This window comes from Etheostoma cragini, chromosome 17 (assembly GCF_013103735.1).
Source record: "Etheostoma cragini isolate CJK2018 chromosome 17, CSU_Ecrag_1.0, whole genome shotgun sequence".
In the NCBI taxonomy this organism is placed as follows: domain Eukaryota; kingdom Metazoa; phylum Chordata; class Actinopteri; order Perciformes; family Percidae; genus Etheostoma; species Etheostoma cragini.
The window spans coordinates 20,040,789-20,061,204 of NC_048423.1; the positions used below are offsets into that span (position 1 = coordinate 20,040,789).

The 20,416-nt window shown below is 40.5% G+C and overlaps 1 protein-coding gene across 5 annotated transcripts in view; it reads right to left on the reverse strand.

The window, feature by feature from the left end:
- LOC117960400 (regulating synaptic membrane exocytosis protein 3-like) overlaps positions 1-20,416 on the reverse strand; it is a 139,315-nt gene that overhangs the window by 84,588 nt on the left and 34,311 nt on the right. For all 5 annotated transcript variants that reach the window (XM_034898283.1, XM_034898278.1, XM_034898279.1 and 2 more), the window contains exons 3-4: positions 14,552-14,762; positions 8,067-8,078 (exon numbers count right to left, since the gene is read on the reverse strand). In XM_034898283.1, coding sequence (XP_034754174.1) covers positions 8,067-8,078; positions 14,552-14,762 — 223 coding nt within the window. The remainder of the gene's footprint in view (positions 1-8,066; positions 8,079-14,551; positions 14,763-20,416) is intronic.

The window sequence follows — 20,416 nt, forward strand, 5'->3', positions numbered from 1 at the left end:
TGTTTTCTCTCTCTTTTACACACACACACACACACACACACACATTCTTTGATCTCAGTACACAGAGTTGTAGCAGTGCAGTTGAGGGTATTTATAACGCTGCATTTCCCTTTCTGACCACTAAATGTCTCTAGTTGGCAAACAAAGCACAGGTAGTGTACAGTTAAGGTCTGCCTGAGTGTGTGAGTAGGTGAGTGAGTGTGAATGTGTATGAGAAAGAAAAAGAAATCAAGAGAGGAAAGTGTGTGTGTGTTTGGACACTTATTCTTTTAGATTCTGACTGCTTTTTGAGAATGAATGAATAAACAAACGATCTAACGAAACGTGTTGAACTCCAAAGAGGAAATGTGGGAATTAGGTTAAGCTGAAACAAGGGAAGTGGTGTATAATTGAATGAAATGTATGATAGACACTGGCTAGCAAGTTCGCCAAGCAAATACCAAGAAATAGGCTGCAGCAGTTTGTCTTTTGACTACATTTGACAAATTTGCGATGGTACTGAGCTGAGCTCTGCTTGAATAGCTTCAGTGTAGTTTTATAGTACAAAATCACTGTCAATTAAAAGGAGATGCAGTCTTTTGACAGACCCTCCAATCATTACGCAGAAGCCTGGCCAGGCCAGACCACTCCCCCATTCACCCCCAGAGATGCTGGGCGGGACATAATAGCAGCATTCATCCAATGAATGTCTAGTTTTGAAGCCATGAAAACAAAAGCAGCCCCATTGAAGTCCATGGACACTAGGCTTCAACAGGGAAATGCACTTTGCATTACGGGAATCTATGAGAAGGACATTGAGATCAACGGATTCTACCGCATTTTTAGTCAATAGAGTACATACAATAGTACATATTTGACAATTATTTTTTTACACTTTAGGGGAAGCTGAGCTTCCCTTGAAGTCCTAATGAAAACTTTACTTCATGAGGTTTTTTTAACATTAATGTGAGTTCCCCCAGCCTGCCTATGATCCCCCGGTGGGTAGAAATGGCGATGTCCCGGTACCTTCCACTTCCTTAGTGTTGGCATTCTACTCTCCGGTGGATTTCTGAGGACTATGGGGTCTGAGGTCCTATCTGAGTTTTATGTAGCACGACTGAAACAACTTTTGACAAACAGGTCCAACCAAAACAAGTTTCTTCCAGAGGCTATTTTGCAGAGGCACCGTGGCTCCGTCCGGCGCTTAGTGCCGCCCAAGACGATTGCGATTGGTTTAAAGAAATGCCAATAAACCAGAGCCTGTATTTCTCCCATCCAGGAATCTTGTGTGGACTAGCCAGACCCTGCTCCGCAGCATACAGTGAGACTGTATTTGTGTGTGTGTGTGTGTGTGTGTGTGTGTGTGTGTGTGTGTGTGCGTGCGTGTGTGTGTGTGTGTGCGAGCCTGCTTTTTTGTGAACCAGTCAATGAGAGATGGACGTGGAGACGGACGCAGCTAGCGAAACTGGCGATCAATAGTAATCATGAGGCGCTGTGGCGTTAACAGCGGATGACACATCGCTCCGGCTTCTCTCGTGCGCTGCAACCTAGACACAAAGCAGCACAGAGCCATAATTCCTTGTTGGCTTAGATCAATAGATATACATTTGCAAAAGTATCAGACACATGCAGTAGTACAATTTCTTTTCTTTTTTTTCCAGACATCTTTGCCTTTATTTGGTAGCTCATTCCTCTTTAACTTTTTAGGTCACAGCGGCCAGATGTTGCGTTGGCTTGTTGTTGCGTTGGCTTGTTGTTGCGTTGGCTTGTTGTTGCGTTGGCTTGTTGTTGCGTTGGCTTGTCACTAACCTTCTTCCAAGGGTAGTGACATTTGAACGCGGACAAAAGTAAATGAGTGTGGCCTTCTGTGATGCTTTGGAACAAATCTACGCAAGCATGACACAGACTTGTCTCTGAGCTCATAGACACCTCCCCCCCCGGGGCAAGCTGTGGTACACAACTATTATGTTAACATGAATAAACATGCTGAGTCTCCTTAAAAAAATCCTTAAAGTAAACAGGATTGGGCTGTGAGGGAGGAGGGAGGGAAACTGTATGGCGGCCCTGAGAATTGGACAGCGGCGGAAGAAGTACTCAGATCCTTTACTTAAGGTACTTTGACTAAAAGTACTAATACCTCACTGGAAAAATGTTAGAAGTAAAGGTCCTGCACTGAAAATGTAATATAGTTATATTACTTATTAAGTGTTAAGTATCATCAGGAAAATCTAATTAAAGTATTAAAGGTAAAAGTAATCAATGTGGAAAACCCCTCACATATTATAAACTGGAAACGATCATAACTGTTGTGTTTTCAATGGTCTGAAGATTTCTATTCTCCTTTTATTTCATGTATATTGTATCCTAGTATTTAATTTGTATTTGCAGTATGTTCTGTGACTGAAAATGTCTTGCAGTAACACTATAATTTCCCATTTTTTCTGATCAATAAATATATATCTATCGATCTATCTATCTATCTATCCATCTATCCATCTATCTTTCTTTTTTCTATCTAAATAATAAGATGAAAACATTGAAAAAGATTAAAAAAATACGCAAACATGAAATTACTGGTAATATCATTGTATCGGACATGAGTATCGGGTAATTATCTGTTTTACTATTGGCTGAAAGGAATCTATTTTTTTGCATCCCAAAACATATTGACAAATGATTGTTGAGTTGATAATAAAAGCATTGATAAGTTGCAGCCTCAAATGTATGATTAAGAATGTACAAAATGTAGAAAATATCTTGCATGCTCTCCATCCACTCGCTCCACTTTTGACAATATTTCAATCAACATTTACCGCCTTCCTCTGCACTTCATCCTCAAAATGAAAAGGCTCTGTGTACAGTACATTTAAAATACCAACATTACGTCTATATGAATTACAGCACCAGTAGAAATGCAGTGGAAACGACAGCAGACAAAATAGCCATGGCAGGAATTTCTATATCAAAGCTGGTCTAAAAACAGCCGAGTGGGACATTACAATTAGAGAGCAGAGAGGTGTAAGTGAGCGTGTGTGTGTGTGTGTGTGTGTGTGTGTGTGTGTGTGTGTAGTGTCCCATAAGGAAGTAATCAAGACATAAAAATGGCCCTTTCTGTGAGAAACCCTTCAGTACAACAACACACACTCATCTCTCCATGAGAGCGCAGCCATCCCTGCAGATAATGAGCCCTGAATATCGTTAGCACAACATGCAGCGCTGCCAGCACCACGCACGCCGTATATCGTTATTATTAACTTTAGTCATGTTTTTATCTCCAACGTCAACTTTCACTTTATGTGAAATACCCTTTGTTCTAATTTTATAATAAACGGGAACACCACCCAAAGAGAACTGATGCCTGGACCTGCTAAGCTTTTGCTACGCGTCGAGAACACCATCCATCAATACCGAGGCTTATGGGAGAGCCTCAACAGGTGTGTTTGCAGAAACATGAGGGGAAACCAGAACTTATGTGGTTTACTTCCACTGGCCCCGCCCATGAGTTCCAGTTCGGCCCAAAAACCTTACATTGTGTTGACATCACAGGTTTTGAAATTGCTTTTCTTGGCTAGACCGAACTTTTTCCAAATATAAAAAAGTTTGTGGATTAAAAATTCAGAGTAGAAAGAGTCGTTTGCAGTTTGAGGTGTCCTGGCAGCAGTCTTACAGCCGTCTCTTTTACAATGGTGGTCTATGGGGGAAATCCTTTCTGGGCCTAGGGTTAGGGTTAGTTGCCACTGCAACAAGTTAAATGGGACCTGTAGCTTTTTGGTAATTACTTTTGGAACAAAGAAACTGTTGTTTAACCGGTAAAATCACAAAAGCTTTTAACAGAGTTTTCTAATAGCTATTTATAGTAGACACTCATTTACCTTGTTCATGTGCACTATGAAACACATTTCCTCATTTTTAGATCAACCTTAGCAGAGATTACACAGTTACATGCGGAACATTAGCCGGCCCAATGACAGGCGATGTCAAGGCTACGACTCTCTGTTGCAAAATTCCTCTGATCTATTTGCCGTTTTGGACCAAATAGGTGTCAAAATGCAAATTTTATAGACTTGAAAGATGACAAATTAACATGCGTAGTTATAGAGAAAAAAGATGTTAAACAATGAATAGATTTTTCTGAACACTCCAAAGTGACTCTTTGTTTAACAGAAACATAGTCAGCAGGAAGTCAGCCAGAAAATGGACACTTACGCACACGCTCAACAGGCCTTAAAATGCAGTCAGGGAGCCTGAAAAACTTTTATTACAAGGAAAGGGTACATTGGTAATACTGGATCTTAATATCAAGTTTCCTTACTAGATCCATGGGCTAAGGAAACCAAGAAAATTTTCACACTTTCATTCACACTTCATCTGCAAAAAGTCCACAGTTTCACATACAACTTATTAAGTAGTTTGTATTGGTCACGTAATTTCTTGCAGGTCACTGCAAAAACACCACAGCATTTACATATGCAGTACCATTTGATAAAGTGTGCTGCCAAATATCCATTCTAGGGCTATGTAAAATGTAAAATCTCTCACATTTCACTGTGGTAACGTTGCGTTATACCTTTGTGTGCTAGGAACTGACCTCAGAAACCCAGTTTAAAAGGCACTTTATTAAAAAATAAACAGTTATACTGATCTAGACGACACACTGACAGGCTGTATCATCGTTCAGGCCCAGGAAATACCCTTGCCAACACTTTCACTTTAACTTTGAGTGTTTAGTTTGAGTAGAGTGGAAAAAGCAGGAAGAGTAACTTTGCACTTTTGTACCGCTGTGCCAGGCAAAATTAATCAATCCCCAAGTAATTAAATGAATCCATGTCCAGCTATACAGCCAGTGCTACATAAGGCCTCCAGTCTGCCAAAACCTTCCTCTTAAGAGCCAGGGATTGTTGTACTGAGCTTTAGCGAGAGAGAGAGAGAGAGAGAGAGAGAGAGAGAGAGAGAGAGAGAGAGAGAGAGAGAGAGACAGCCCACCAAAGCACTCTTGGACAGCCGTGGCGTTCAAGCCCGGCCAAGTATCATCAAAGTGCCGGTTTGGCAGCTGCCCTAAGGGAAGGCAGCCAAGGCCAAGAAAGGTTCTAAACCTGACACAACTACACAAGCAGAGGAAGGTGTTAAAGGCATGTCCGCCGGGAACGTTTCTCCAGCAGTATCATATCGGATGATTCTGCTTAACTTTCGTTTAACCATGCAGCCACACGGCGGAGGAAGTCTTCTTCACAGCAATGGAACAGGCCAATACACCAAAGACTTATGTCTCCCCAGGGGGTAAAATGGGATTTGGCAGGTGGGGGAACCCTAAGATCTGGAGAGGAGTGTGTGTGTGTGTGTGGGGAGGGGGGGAGGACTTTAACGTTTCTTACTATTTTACAGTCTTCATCCACTACACTGAAACTCAACACCAGGAGCATTTGCCAGGAGTTGATTTCATCTATATATAAATTCCAGGAACGTCTGTCTGTCAGTCTGTCTGTCTGTCGGTCTGTTACTCTTCTGATGGATTTTAAACTTGACAGATGTCTTGCTTCAGGCACAAGTGCAGTGCCAAGTCTGACGTTGTTTGGATTAGAAATGCAAAAGATTTTGTTAAATATATATAGTAAAAGAAGCACACAGGGCTTTTGCTGCTCTAGCCGCTAGCAGCTTAGCCTTGGGAGCTAAAATTTGAAATACACCTTGATCCCACAAAAATGTGCAAAGTAGCACTACTTTGGACTAGGGCTGGGCAAAATATCAAAATGATATCGAAAATGTGAAAGTAGACTAGATATCGTCTTCGACTTGGGATATTGTAATATCATGATAGGGGCTGCTGTGGCTCAGTGGTAGAGCGGTTGCCTGCCAATCGGAAGGTTGGGGCTTCAATCCCTGGCACTGCAGTCCCATGTTGAAGTGTCCTTGGGCAAGACACTGAACCCCTAGTTACCCCCGGTGCTGCGCATGGGAGTGTGAATGTGTGTGAGTGTATATCTGATGAGGCAGCCTCGGTCACACTGTGTGAATGGTGGATGTTTCCTGTATGATGTAAAAGTGCTTTGAGTAGTCGTTAAGACTAGAAAAGTGTTACATAAATAAAGCACATTTACATAAGTGTTTTCTGAACTAACCAGACTGTTCTAGCTGTTGTATTATTTGCCTTTTCCCCACTTAGTCATTAAGTTCACATTACTGAAGAGTATTTATCTTGAATCTAAATGGGAAGATATTTTGGCAAAGCACCAGTTGTCAACATTACAATTTCGCCGCAATATTGATGTGGAGGTATTTGGTCAAGAATATTGTGATATCAGATTTTCTTCATTTCGCCCAGCCCTACTTTGGACTGTCTTTGACTGTGAATAAACAAACTACAATTCCCGAATTCCAGGACATTTCAGAGTCCCACATACGCAAAGCCCAACCAGCTCCAGACCACAAGTGGCAGACAGAGCGTGGTGCCACTTAGACAGGCTATCTATCTAATAAAGCGAGACGTATCTGTATGTGTGTATATGTTGGTGTTGGGGGGGAAGGTGACCTGCCCATCACACGCAGAACACTTTATAACAGTGGCGGGAGTGGGGGGTGGGAGGTGTTCCAGCCTTTGACTCTTTTTCTGAAATTGGATTAAATTGCTGTGAGCTGCCTGAAGATAACGTGTTCCTTCACAGCGCTGTGTGATGATGTGAAAACCTCAGAGCTGAACCGGGCAGACAAATCAGTATTACGTCATAACTATACGTAAGCCGAATTACAAATGAGTTTTTGAGCACAGTAAAATGAATTCTGTTGGAGTTGAGGCACAACAGCAATACATAATTTTTATGAATACACCACGTTAACCAGTGTTTCTTGTTTGAATTTAAATTGTATTGGATAATATAACATTCACGTCAAAGAAATGGATTGGTGTTCAGAAGGCAGACGCAGTTAAACAAATTTTCTATTAGGTGTACCCCATGGTGAAAGACAAATCTAAAAAAATCTGTTAACTAATTATCTTAAATGTTGTCAGTATACTGAGCTTGTTCCTAACCTGGGCTTTTCTCCATGGAGTTTACACCTTCTCTTCATGATTGCATAGGTGTGTAGCCACTTTCACCCACACAGCATGATATTGTCTATGGTGTGTTGCTTTGCCTATATGATTGACCTCTGAGGTCCAGGTTGTTTGCATACTGGTTAATGCTATAGGAATGTCACCATTGAGAGCATCCTTTCCAGCTGCATAACTGTGTGGTACGGGAGCTGCACTGCCTCCACCCAGAAGACCCTGCAGCGCAGCTGGGCGGATCAATGCTGTCCCACTCCACTCGCTCCTGGATGTATACCAAACCAAACCCACCAAAGCAAACAGCTTTGTGGGTGACCTCAGCCACCGCTCACACAGCATCTTCAGCCTCCTGACTGATTCCCCAGGCTTTCAGTACGCTCATCACCCTCCACTCTCTCCCTCCCCTCCCCTCTGCCCCCAACATCTCTGGACTCTGAAACCCCCCATCAGGATCAGCACTGGCCACTATATAAAATAAGATACTCAGAAACTCTTTATTTTCTCAAGCAGAATTTCAATATTTTTTCGTGTTTATTTGTATAAATTCCTTTTATTTTCCATTATACTTGTCGTACGTGTCCTTACTGCACCGTGGGTGAGAGAGAAACCTATTTTCAATTGCTCTGTATGTCTGGCACATATTGCAAAAGTGGCAATGAAGTTGACCTGACTTGACTTGAGTATGGTGTGGAAAAACAATCCAAAATTGATTGTTTTAATCTAGTTGCAAAATGATGTAGTTTAGTCCAGGAGATCATTGTATATGTTGATGATTAAAGTATCTTTTTATTAAATACATAATACATGCTGCATGACATCTTCAACCACTAAGGCTCCTACTCACTGTCACTACTACTCCTTCTCCTAATACAACTTGCATCACTTGTGATAATAATAGACACATGGACAGACAGAAAGACTGATAGGTAGCCTACATACACCCTTACATACATACTGTCTGAAGCCATTAAGACAGATTGTCTTAAAGGTTGCAGGCAGAGTTATGTAGTCCAGAAATGAAAGAAAAAAAAAACACAGCACTCACCACTTTGTCCTCCTGCAGCCCAGCCAGCCATCCATGTGTAATGAAAAGAAAGACAGGGAGAATGTGAGCAAAGATGATATCTGAAAGCATGGCAATGATCCTACAGCCCAACCAGTAACAGATACTGTCATACAAAGATATTTCAATTTCCAATAACGTTACAGTTACTGAACCGAAAAGAATTAGCCACAACTCTCTATATAATTAACGATTTTAAATTACATAAATGTCTGTTTAGTCAGTATCTATTGCTGAATGATGTAACACAATGGTGATTGAGCTCATGGTCCACTGATTAAGCCCTAGCATTCATAGTATTACAAACTGGGTGTCTATGGCGACATTGGTCCACCTGAGAGGGAAGGCTGCGCTAACGCGACATACTCGCTCATCAACGCACTAGTCTGTAAAGTTGTGTACTGTTTTTAACAGTACGGCTAACGTTGTGAGTGTGAGTAATGGTTACTATGGCTGAACAAAGAAAAGAGCGATCCCTACAGACAGTAAAATTTCTAGAACAAGTGAAAGTGAAATCCAAAACCACACATACAATTACAACTCCTCGACATAAGCCCCTCCAAAGACGAGGAAACAGAGAACTTCAAGATTGTATCCTTAAGTCGAAATGGTTAAACAATGCCTTAACAACTAAAGAAATCCTTAACTATTGGTAGGACACCAGATGCAAATCACAGTCTCTGGTGTCAAAGTCACACACTTTGTACTGAGAACTATCAACCCTAAGACTTTTTGTTTCCGCCTTTGCTACTAAGGGGGATTATACATCTACTTTTTTTGGTACGGACTTTCAAACTATTCAGTTTGATCAGAACCAAAATAACAGGTATAAAACCAAAATACGTAGTCGTGGTCCGTCTCAAACTAAACTATGGTCCGGTTTGTTTCTAGTGTGAAAGCATTTTTGTTTTTCTTTGGGACCAAATACAGGAAGCTCTGGTGGGCTCTCTTTATGTTATAAGCTCGGGGGAAGTAGCTCAGTGCTCAGTGTGTAAGCTACATGTGAGAGGGTGTGATGGTGAATGCGCTCAGAACAGACAGTTGTCTATCAGAGCGGAGAATAAATGTGCAGTTTAATTTTTTAAGTGGCAGTAAACGTACAGTGTGTAGGTTTCAGTTTGTCTCTGAAGTAATACTACAGCTCCTCAACAACGCAACAAAACATTAGAGCCACGGTAGCACAGGGAGAGCAGCGGCCAGCTGGAAAGACCTCAGACTACACAGAGAGGATACGAGAGGACGGGGAAGCCTGGCTACAAACCAATCAGTTACAAGTACGGTGAGACGCAGCCCACGTATGTGATGACAACTGGACGTAGCTTCGCCATGTAGGATCAAAATGTATACAATTTAACAAATCCCTGAACCTTGCTCTGGACCTTGGTTCGGACTTTCAGGTGTAAAATCCCCTTAAGAGTTGACGGCTATTATTCACTCAACAGCAAGAGGTCGCTTAGCAAGAAAACACATTTCTTTGTTTCTTTCGAAGAGCAGGATGAGAAGATTGATGCCACTTTCATGTTTTAAGTACACAGCATGAGTCAGGTGGAGATTAATCTATTTCTTAGCAAGATATTTGAAACATGGGTCAACAACTAGCCTGTTTCTCTCTAAAGTTCACAAATATGAGTACCAGAGCCTGTAAAGCTCACTAATGAAGACTTTCTACCAAGTTTAACAAATACACAAAGAGAAATGTAAAAAGGACAAGCAGAGCTAGAGTGCGGCAAACAGTCTTGCTTAGCATAGCGGCTAAAAGCAGGGGGAAACCGCTAGCTCTGTCCTAACTTAAAAAATATACCCATCACATCGGTAGCTCAAGTTTTAACACGTACACAAACTAAAATGTTTAAACAATTTCTTGCCAAACTTAACTTTATTCTACCATCAATGTTAGGTTTGAGTTTGAACTCTAAGAGAGCCAGGGTGGCTATTTCCCCTTGCACCCAAAGCTGAGCTAGGCTAATTGGCTCTAGCTCCTCAATCGTTGCATGGACATGAGAGCAGTATCAGGAGTGTGTTTCAAGAAATGTTAAACTGTTCTTTTAAGTGCTTGGACAAACCATTTGTCTCGTAGTGTCAGTGTCAAATGTCCAGACTGTATTATGTACCATTATTTATCACAATTTCCCTTCTCACTCCTTTACACGAGAAAAGAAACATTAGGAACACTGCAAAGACACACTGCTACCATTACGCACTGACAAAAGTATAATTTCAAGGAATATGATATGCCTCTTGTTTGTTTGTTTGTGTGTTTGTCTGTGTCTGTTTCTGTGTGTCTTGTTTGTGAGCTGCAGGCATCGTTCTTGATAGTTCGTAGTGTACTTTTCTGTGTGTTGTCATCTGGACCAATGTGTGTGTGTGTGTGTGTGTTTGTGTGTGTGTGTGTGTGTGTGTGCGTGTGTCTGTGCAAAATCCACCTTTCAAAGACCTTCTCCTACTGAATGCAGCTGCCCCCCACCCCAACACACCACCCAGGACCCCACAGTTGAACTCTCCCCATGTCAGGTAGGAACTAATTAGGATGTACTTTGTGTGCATGTGTGTGTGTGTGTGTTTGTGTGTGTGTGTGTGTGTGTGTGTGTGTGTGTGTGTGTGTGTGTCTAATCACACACACCTACCCCCTGCTGTGTGTGTATAGGGCACCTCCGGACCCCTGAGAGACTGGGACAGACTAGGAGACCACCCCCTTCGTCCACAGCTCAGTCTAATGCCCAATTAACCTTTACAAGCTCCTGCCTGGTTCACACACACACAGTACAGACACAAGCATGCAGGCATAGATTGCGTTCACACACATGGGTGAAGGCACACATAAATACGTGGTAACACACACAGGATGGGTGTTAATATCAGCACAGATCCAGAGCGCCCATCACCTCCACCTGAGTTCTAACACCCGAGGCCCGGCTATGATATGGATTGAAAAACAGCTGCATGTGTCTGGTGCAGATTTGGATCCCATGATGGGTATAAACTTTATGCTGTCCCACAAACAAACAATCTTTGAGGTGAAAGATTGCTGGAAACAAGACCCAACACTTAATCTTTTCAAAACTTACCACTTGACATAACTGTTTTAATGTTTAAATGAACAAGATAGATTATGGCTTGCAGGAAATAGGGAATAGTTAAAAAGAAAAGTATTAAGCTTTATAGTCCTTCTAATGCTCTATTTTAATTAGTTAACAGTCAATGTTATTTATTTATTTATTTATTCAGTTTAGGGCTGTCAAAATTGATGTAATAATAATGACTTAACTCAAATCCCCCCTTTTTACGGCACTACATTTTTTTGATTTGCGATAAACACTCAAGCATTCTGTGACTTGGGCCGGAGATCAGGAAGCAATGCAGCAATAACGTTGGGAATTTGAATGGTTATCAGCTACTGTAAAGTGTTCCATGATAACATCTAGAGGATCACCAAACCCGCCACCCACCGTGGCTTACAGGCACCGGTAGAGCCTGGGACAAAAGATTTTGGGCCACCATGGGACAGCCTGAAAATCTCACACCTCGATGGACCCTAACTTATTAACTAATCAATACTCCAAATGCTACTTTTTGAGATGCTTCTCTCATCTTTTACACACTAACCGAGCACACACACAGACACACACTCACACGTGCCATTTTGTTCAGCTGGTCTCACCAGCCGACATAGTCACATGAGAGCGTAACACAGCTTTACAACTGTGCTCTTTTGTCAGTAACAGGTGTTTTGAAGAGCTAAACGGCTAACTCCTAGCCACCTGGGGTTGCTACACAGCGCCGCCATCCAGCCTCTTAGGGCGTTTTCACACCTGTAGTTTGTTTTCTTTGGTCCCAATCAGTTGGTGCGTTTAGTTAACTTGGAGCAATTTGACCTCAATCGGTTTAGTTTGGTTTTGCAACTGGAAAGATCCACGCGTCCCAAATTTTATATTACATTACGAATCAGGCATAATGTCCAGCCCTCTTATTGGCCGCATATGTCTGGAGGCGGGAGCAAGAAAGTAAATACAGGAAGTAAATACAGGTCCTGTGTTCTGGTCTAGTGGTCAAACCAGCTCATTTCATTAAAATGATCAGACATTGTTTGGCGTGAGACATCACTACATCTGCTCTGGTCCCCAAGACTCTGCTCTGCTCCTACATTTTTCAACTTGGGAGCAAAACGTGCTCCTTGGGGGGAAAAAAGTTACCATAAGCTCTGTTCATGCTAATTAAACAACTGGACTTTGAGGTCAAGTGTTGTCGTATCCGGCGCCAAATCCCAGATGTGAAAGCCCATGAAATACCATGACGTATTATGACAGGGAGCCATAAAAACATATTTTAATTGCAGTGTTAGAGTTTGAACAGATGAAAAGATGGAAGATCAGACAGACAATATGTACAGTGTCACAACACAATCGAACAGACTGACAGTGACAACAAAGAACATCATACTGTAGAGAATGACAGAAACGGCATAAATAGGCAGTATGTGTCAATTTGTTATAAACATGTTTTCTTTACAAAGTAGTAAGGATTGTTTGCCAGTTACTTAAATTAAATGTTTAAAAATATGTTACCTAAGGTACTGCTTATATGATTTCCCCATTTGTACAAATTTAATTAGTTAATGCACGTGTCCGTGGGTGGGGCTGCATGGGCGTGCTAATGTGGGCTGGTGTGGCTACGGTGCCACTGCTGAATTTTTGTCCCAGTCCGCCCCCGCTTTACATTGTTGGTAGTAAATATCACTGAACCTGATCCTGAATCAAGAAAAAACTCTTTTAAGAGCCACACACTGAATCTAAAGAGAGACTTTCCGTTCTGAGTAACAGGCTTTATTACTTTGATTTATTTTTAACTAAATCCATGATTATTAAATTATTGAAAAGAAGCCCCACTCAAAAAAAGAACCTCGAGCAGAAATGGATAAAAAAGGGGTCTTTTGAAAGTGAAGTTGAGTTTCAAAGCTCTTCCAGATGTTTCTTGCCACAAAACTAAAGTTACATTGTATGTAGTGTCCATGTAAACTGAGTTAGCACCGGAGTACGTCTAAGTCTCAATTACCACTTGAGCATTAAAAACTTCATTCAGAACAGATAAGAAGTGTTCAATTAATTTGCGATTGATCAATAGCAAGTTAACTATGGACAATCATACGCAAATAATTGCAAATAAATATTTGAATCGATTAACAGCCCTAATTCAGTTGTATTGTTGATCTGTCATTGACTGCCTTTTGTTGGTTTTGGGGCTTCATGTACTTTTTCCCTTATTGGTAAGAGTCAATGCAAATCCTTACAAAGTTAGCATGAGTGATCCGATCCATGATAAAACAGGTTTGGTCTCCAATGCCCCTAACCACAGGGCCCGGTGTCTCACTGAATGGTAAGATGAGAATGGAAAAGATGTGAATCATGTGCTGTGGCCTTCACAGTCGTCCCAGTCACCCAGTAGAATACCGATGGAAGATGTTGGAGCAACGTGTCATCACAACATTGAACAAGCAAATCCTCCAAATGTTGAGGAAAATGACATGGCTGGTCTTGTTGTTAAACTTACTGTCAATTTATATTTTCTGATTGCCAAATGTACATTAAGTTATTTAATTTGAATCTTGCTAGCATAGCAGGTGCCATGGTATAGGCAAGGAGGTAAGCCAGTCCCCACAAATCATACCTCTATTGGAGCCATTTTGATGATACCTAGCATTCGCCCGCTGCTAGCATTCCATTGACTGCCATTCAGTTGAGCGCCACTTTGACATTGAATAACTTTACATCTGAAGCGTTTCAAGACTCTGTTTGTCCGTTGTTTATTTCTAAAGAAGTCTCCATTACTTTGTACATCATGTTATGGCTCCACAGCAGATGTTTTTGAGTAAATAGGCTAACAATTGTGTCATAACCACGCAACTTGCTGTCGCATAGTCAACAAATCACCGTATTGTCAGGAGAAACTTGCAGACAGTTTCGACTTACATTAGCTGTTTAGGTTTAATTACTAACGTTAACTTGCATTTTAGTTAGCAGTAATTAGCCTGTGTCTATGTTATCTCATAACATATACCTACACTCGCCATCTCTGCAATAATGGGAATGATTGAGATTTCTCTTGGCACAGCTACCAGAAGACTTACAACTTTCAGACAGGTGGCTCATGTCACATCTACGTCTACAAGCTCAGCCATCACCAGAAAAGTACTTCCAATTGACGTCTCTGTCAGAAGTCTACGGCGTAGCTTTGTCCATTTGTTCTACTGTCTATGGGTATAAGCGGGTCCATGCCCTCCAAGGTGTCAATTGTCAGGTATTAATGGACTTGCACGTTGGGTGGTTCACGCCTTGCCGTCATCCATTGATAGCTTACCTGGCAATGTACACCTCGTTGGGCATTCACCCTTACAGGATTTTCGCAGGCTATGTATGAGTAAACAGCCAAGGGAAGTTGTTACATTGGCACCCTGTGGTCCACATCTCTCTTACCGTGTTGGAGCGCAGTGACACTCGCCCACCACAGCGGGCGCAGAACTTGGTCTGGCAGTACGAGCACAGGTTCCCACAGCCATCTGCGAATTTGGTCTTGTGGCAGATGCCGCAGGTTGGCGCGTCGTCCCGGTGAACAGCCGAGCCTGCCGCCACAGTGGCCTGCCGGATCACCGTTTCCCTGTAGCTGGACAACTGCTGCTGGATACCTCTGGAGGAAACACAACAGGATGAAATCATAAAAGCTTTAGCGTCTTAGAAAGTTCATAGTGTTCCAAATTAGTATGGAAATGTAAATACGTGTTAAAAAAATCCCATTCCTGAAAGCTATCCAATTGCAATACTTCTAGAATAGCAGTAAATAAAAATCGCAATACAAATCGATGTATTGTGAAAGAATAGAATCGGGACAAAGCATATTGTCCCAGCTGTAAAATACAGTGTGGAAATACATACACAACAAGACGTATTACTTATTAAAGGGGCTCATTTGAAAATCATATGAGCCAAATGCATAACGCAGACACTAACCACTGAACGCATCAAAACCATAAACCGTATAAAACTAGATAAACACAGACAAAAGTAGTCGACTAACAGAAGCCTCGGGAGCCCATTTGCTAACATAACCGCCGTTCTGAAAAATTGACACATGTCAGCACTTGGAAAAAGGACAGCGGTGTATCCTAACGGGTTGCAACATACTGTGGGTTGACACACATCAAGTTGTTACGCAGCCATTGTGTGAGCTTACATAGAAAGTAATGGTTGTGGGTGTTTTTTGATGCGCTTTCTACAGAAGGAAAACCTGCATAAATTAGCAGACTGGTTTTCTGCTTTGGCTGGCGATGTGTTAATCCTGCGTTATATAAAGGGGAAAGCAGGGACAGTTGAAACACTTTTTAATTGAACGTCATTTACAGAGCAATCGTATCACACTGAATATTTTGTCAACCCACACCTGTCATCGGTCAAATACAGTTGCATTTTCAGCTTTGAACAAAACCGTTCAGGAGTTATTACAGAAAAAGTGGGACGTGCATAATGTTTCATCTGTACCTCCTGGACTGGACGAATGAAACAGCATGGGGGGACAAATAAAACATACAGTTAAGCCATATAAACTTCCAACAACTTTAATATTTTACTATACAAAGTATATATCATGGATGGTACTTCCAAAAGGTGTAATTTGAGGTTGTTGCAGGACATCCAAATAACACCCCACAGCTCCATAGGATAACATGGGACAACTTGACCCCCCGTCCTTGGTGGACCCAAATATATTTTCATCTTTCTAAAACTGCTTTTCCATGCCTCACCTCTGTACATTTTTGTACAAATACAGATATTTTTGCATTTACTTAACATCCATGGAGTTACAGCCTGGTCGACATAGACATACTGTATGCCATTACAGCCTGTTTTGCGTTACATTTAAACAAACATGCCATATGAAAGTCTGGGATTGTGAAGAACACTAAACGGTCACTCTCATTAATAATCAATCAAATTTAACCGCTAATAAAGTTTACATTCAATCAGCAAAACTTGTTTATCGCCTGTTATTCTGTGATAAAAGGAAATAACAAGAAGATATTTGGCTGATAAAAGGAGGTTAACATGCTCTATGTTTTACCTTTGGAAGTCTGTCTATCATCATTTCACTCAGAGAAAACTGGAGTGTTTCACATGACCAGCCGGCGGGCTCTTAATTTTTTAGGATATCATATTTTTTTAGTGTGCATACAATTTTGAACGATATACGGACCCGTTCATTAGAATGCATTGAAAAAAAAAGAAGTAAAAACAGTGTTTAAAAAGTGTTAATTTTGACCAGGGAGGATAAAACAATGTTAAATGTAATATATAAACAATAAATAGGGCAATAATAATCATTATTAAAAAAAACTAATGTAAAAAAAACAAATAAGTCCTATAGTTCTGGGGACGTGTATTTCTTTACAAACTTGCATTGCATTTGAGAGCCAATCAAATTCCCAAATGTCAATCTCATGGTGGTGCTAGAGAAAAAAGCAGGGATCACCAAAGTTACTGGCATCCTCTGGCAACCATAAATGTAAACAATTTTAGGGCAATACTAATAATCTGAAGTCTCTTTTATATACCCTTAGTGGTCCCCTAATACTGTATCTGAAGTCTCTTTTATATAGACCTTAGTGGTCCATTAATACTGTATCTGAAGTCTCTTTTATATAGACCTTAGTGGTCCCCTAATACTGTATCTGAAGTCTCTTTTATATAGACCTTAGTGGTCCCCTATTACTGTATCTGAAGTCTCTTTTATATAGACCTTAGTGGTCCCCTAATACTGTATCTGAAGTCTCTTTTATATAGACCTTAGTGGTCCCCTAATACTGTATCTGAAGTCTCTTTTATATAGACCTTAGTGGTCCCCTAATACTGTATCTGAAGTCTCTTTTATATAGACCTTAGTGGTCCCCTAATACTGTATCTAAAGCCTCTTTTATACAGACCTTAGTGGTCTCCTAATACATGAAGTGTCTTTCCCAAAATCCAGCCTTGCAGAATTACAGCCACTAGAGCCAAGTCCCACAATGCACTTGTCAGAGGATGTGCAATTTCTGAATCTGTAGCTCACATGCAGAGTTTGACATTCGCGCCAGGGGGGGTAAAAAAAAAAGAAAACTCATTGTAGCAGCTGAGACTTGTCCTGCCACTACACAGAACAACACATATGGACACAAAAAAATTGCTAAATAAACGTATATGTTTATTTTTGTAAGCAGATTTGAAATGACATTGTAAAAATGCATGTAACAAAAATCGTATTAAATCCAATCGCCTCACGGCGGTTTTGAATGTGACAGAATGCCCCAACACTTAAATTCAACTAAAATGTTAACAATCAGTGTTGGACCTACAGTCTGTTGAGATGCCTCTCCAAACGCAGAAACGAAGAGCAATCACACCATAAAACATAACGACACATTAAGAAAAAAGACGTAATCCAATGACACGAGAAAAAAAGTTAATAGATTAACAAAAAGGGTCCGGGTGTCCTGTGGTGGTCTTTGGTCATAGCTGAGTCCGGGCGTCAGATGGAGGTTGTTCTGTGTCATTTGTTACAAGGTATTCTACGTGATCATTTTTATATTTGATATTCTGTCTGGTTCAGCCACAGTTGTTTTTTTTTTTTTTTTAATTGAATTGAATTGAATTTTAATGTGCTACATACTGTAAGTAAAATTGACATTGACATTGAAAATCCAAAAATCTAAATATGTAAAAACACCTGAGAAGAATCATTCCAGAAACTTGCTTCATATTAACGCCGTACAATTGCCAGTATTTCTACAGACTTTTCTAATAGCAGATACAACAACCCAGTCTCATATAAAAACGTACACTGACTATGTTAAAAAACTAGATAAGAAAAATAAATAACTGAATAATTACATAAAGCAAAGGAAAAGTGAACTATGACCAGAGAGCGAAGGAGACAATGGCTGCATTAGTTTATATCGCTGTTCTCAGTACCGTCAGGGTGTTTCGCTGCAATCAACTTTTTGTGTCATCTATTGTTAAAGGCTGCTTTGCAGAAACGAGAACTCTTCGAATCCATATGACAAGGAGAGGGGAAGAGTATTGGTTTTATTTAGGCGTGTTAATAGATTGAGCAGAGAGCAAATAGAGGCGAAACAGACCAAAGTGGACAAGAAGTGATGGGCTAAGAATCCCAGGAGGAGAGGAGATATACTGTATATGTATGATTTTATTTGGGCTACGCAGGGTGGTTATCCCACCTTTTATCTGAGCAGGCGGATCAGTTAAGATCAAATGTGAAGATGGAAGTAGATAGGACAAAAAAAATCATATATCCCGCGTACATACAGTGGTGGAAGAAGTTTTCTGATCTTAAATTAAGCCTCTGAGGACAAAAGCTGCACCGGGACGTCCAGATGATGTCCAACAAGACTCCTTATTAAAAAAGCGATATTACAAAACTTCATTTTAGTTAATTTTTTTTTTACTATTTTAATCATATGTTATACTACTAGCATTTGTACAACACATCATAGGTTAAGGTTTGTTTTCAAAAGAGATTTTAGGAATTTCAAAATGCTAACAAATCACGTTGTTACCAAAGACAGTTAAAGAAATGGACCAATAGATCTCATTGCTCTGGACAGAGCCCAGTGAAGGATATTAGAAGCGCTCAACTGAGCTTGAAGACATAAATGTAACGTTAGCAACCTGTCTGAAGGTTGTTAGTCTTCTGGTAGCTGTGCCAAGAGAAATCTTAATCATTCCCAATCAGCAGAGACGGAGAGTGTAGATATATGTAAGGAGATAACATGGGCACAGGCTAATTACTGCTAACTAAGATGCTAGTTAACATTAGTAATTTAAGTGATGTAAGTCCAAACTGTCTGCGAGCTTCTCCTGACAATACGGTGATTTGTTGACTATGCGACAGCAAGTCGCGTGGTGATTATACAATAGTTAGCCTATATTAACAAAAATGTCTGTTACGGAGCCTTAACGTGAGGTACAAGGTAATGGAGCCTTTTATACATTGTCATGTTTTATTTAGAAATAAACAATGGACAAATAAAGTATTTAAATACTTCAGGTGTAAAGTTATTTGCTGTCAAAGTGTTGTAAAAATGAATGTCAGTCAATGGAATGCTACCGCCCTGTGAGTGCTTTGTAGCATTAAAATGGCGCCATGGGAGCTACGCTTAGAGAGGAGAGGCTCTTGGTCTTTCAAGAGAAAATGTGAGAACATTTTGATATGAAACACACAGGGATCAGTCCTTCTTGTCAGTAATTGGCTGGAACGCTGCAACCCAGTTTGTGTATGCTTCGTGGTGCAGGTGGGCAAAGTTTGTTTTTGTTGCTGTTTGTAGACCCTGGGCTGTCTAAAGTGACAGTTTTTTTACAGTGTGTCCTGGGGACAGGCAGCTATCAGATACTGAGGAGATGTTTTGTACAGTGTAGGACAGGTAGCAGCTACTTCTGTAAAGTAGTAACTAAAGCTGTCAGATGAATCTAGTGCAGTAAAAAGTACAATGTTTCTCACTGAAATGTAGTGGAATGGATGTAAAAAGTGGCATGAAGAAAAGAAAAAAGAAGTAAAGTACAAGTAACTCAACATTTGTAATTAAGTGCAGTACTTGAGTAAAGATACTTAGTTACATTCCACCACTGTATGTCTGTACAAAAAATAACTGGCAAGCAGACTATAGAATACAGAGTAAAGGAGGAGGAGAGGAGAGGAGAGAAGAAAAAGAAGTGAAATGAGATAAAAGAAAAACTGGGATAGAGGAGGAGGAGATGGGAGAGGAAAGAGGAGAGAAGAGAGGGGACGATAGGAGAGGAGGATGGAAAAGAGGAGAGGAGAGCCGATTACCAAAGAGGAAATAAAAATATAGATTTTTTTAGATGTTTCTGTTGCCATTTCAATGTTTTCGTTGCTTTCCTACATTTGCCGCTTTTTTCAAAATGTTTCATTTTTTTTTTTTTAAGTTTTGGTTTTTATATTAAGTTTTTTTTGCCTTTTTTGATAATAGCCTTTTGACATTGACAATTTTCTCTGTGGTTATTGTTGCTTTTTTAAAGTTTTGAGATTTTTTTGTCACTTTTTTTAGTTATTTTTATCTACAATTTTATCAATGTTTGTGTCGCTTTTCCAAAGCAGACACCCAACGTTACACCCCTGGTTACACTACCCAGTATTACAAATGCTGAGGAGAGGAGAGGAGCTGAGAAGTAAAAGGAAAGAGTGAAGGGATGGAAAGAACAGGATGAGAAGAAAGTAGAGAAAATGATAGGAGATAGGGATACAATGTGTGTGTGTGTGTGTGTGTGTGTGGGGGG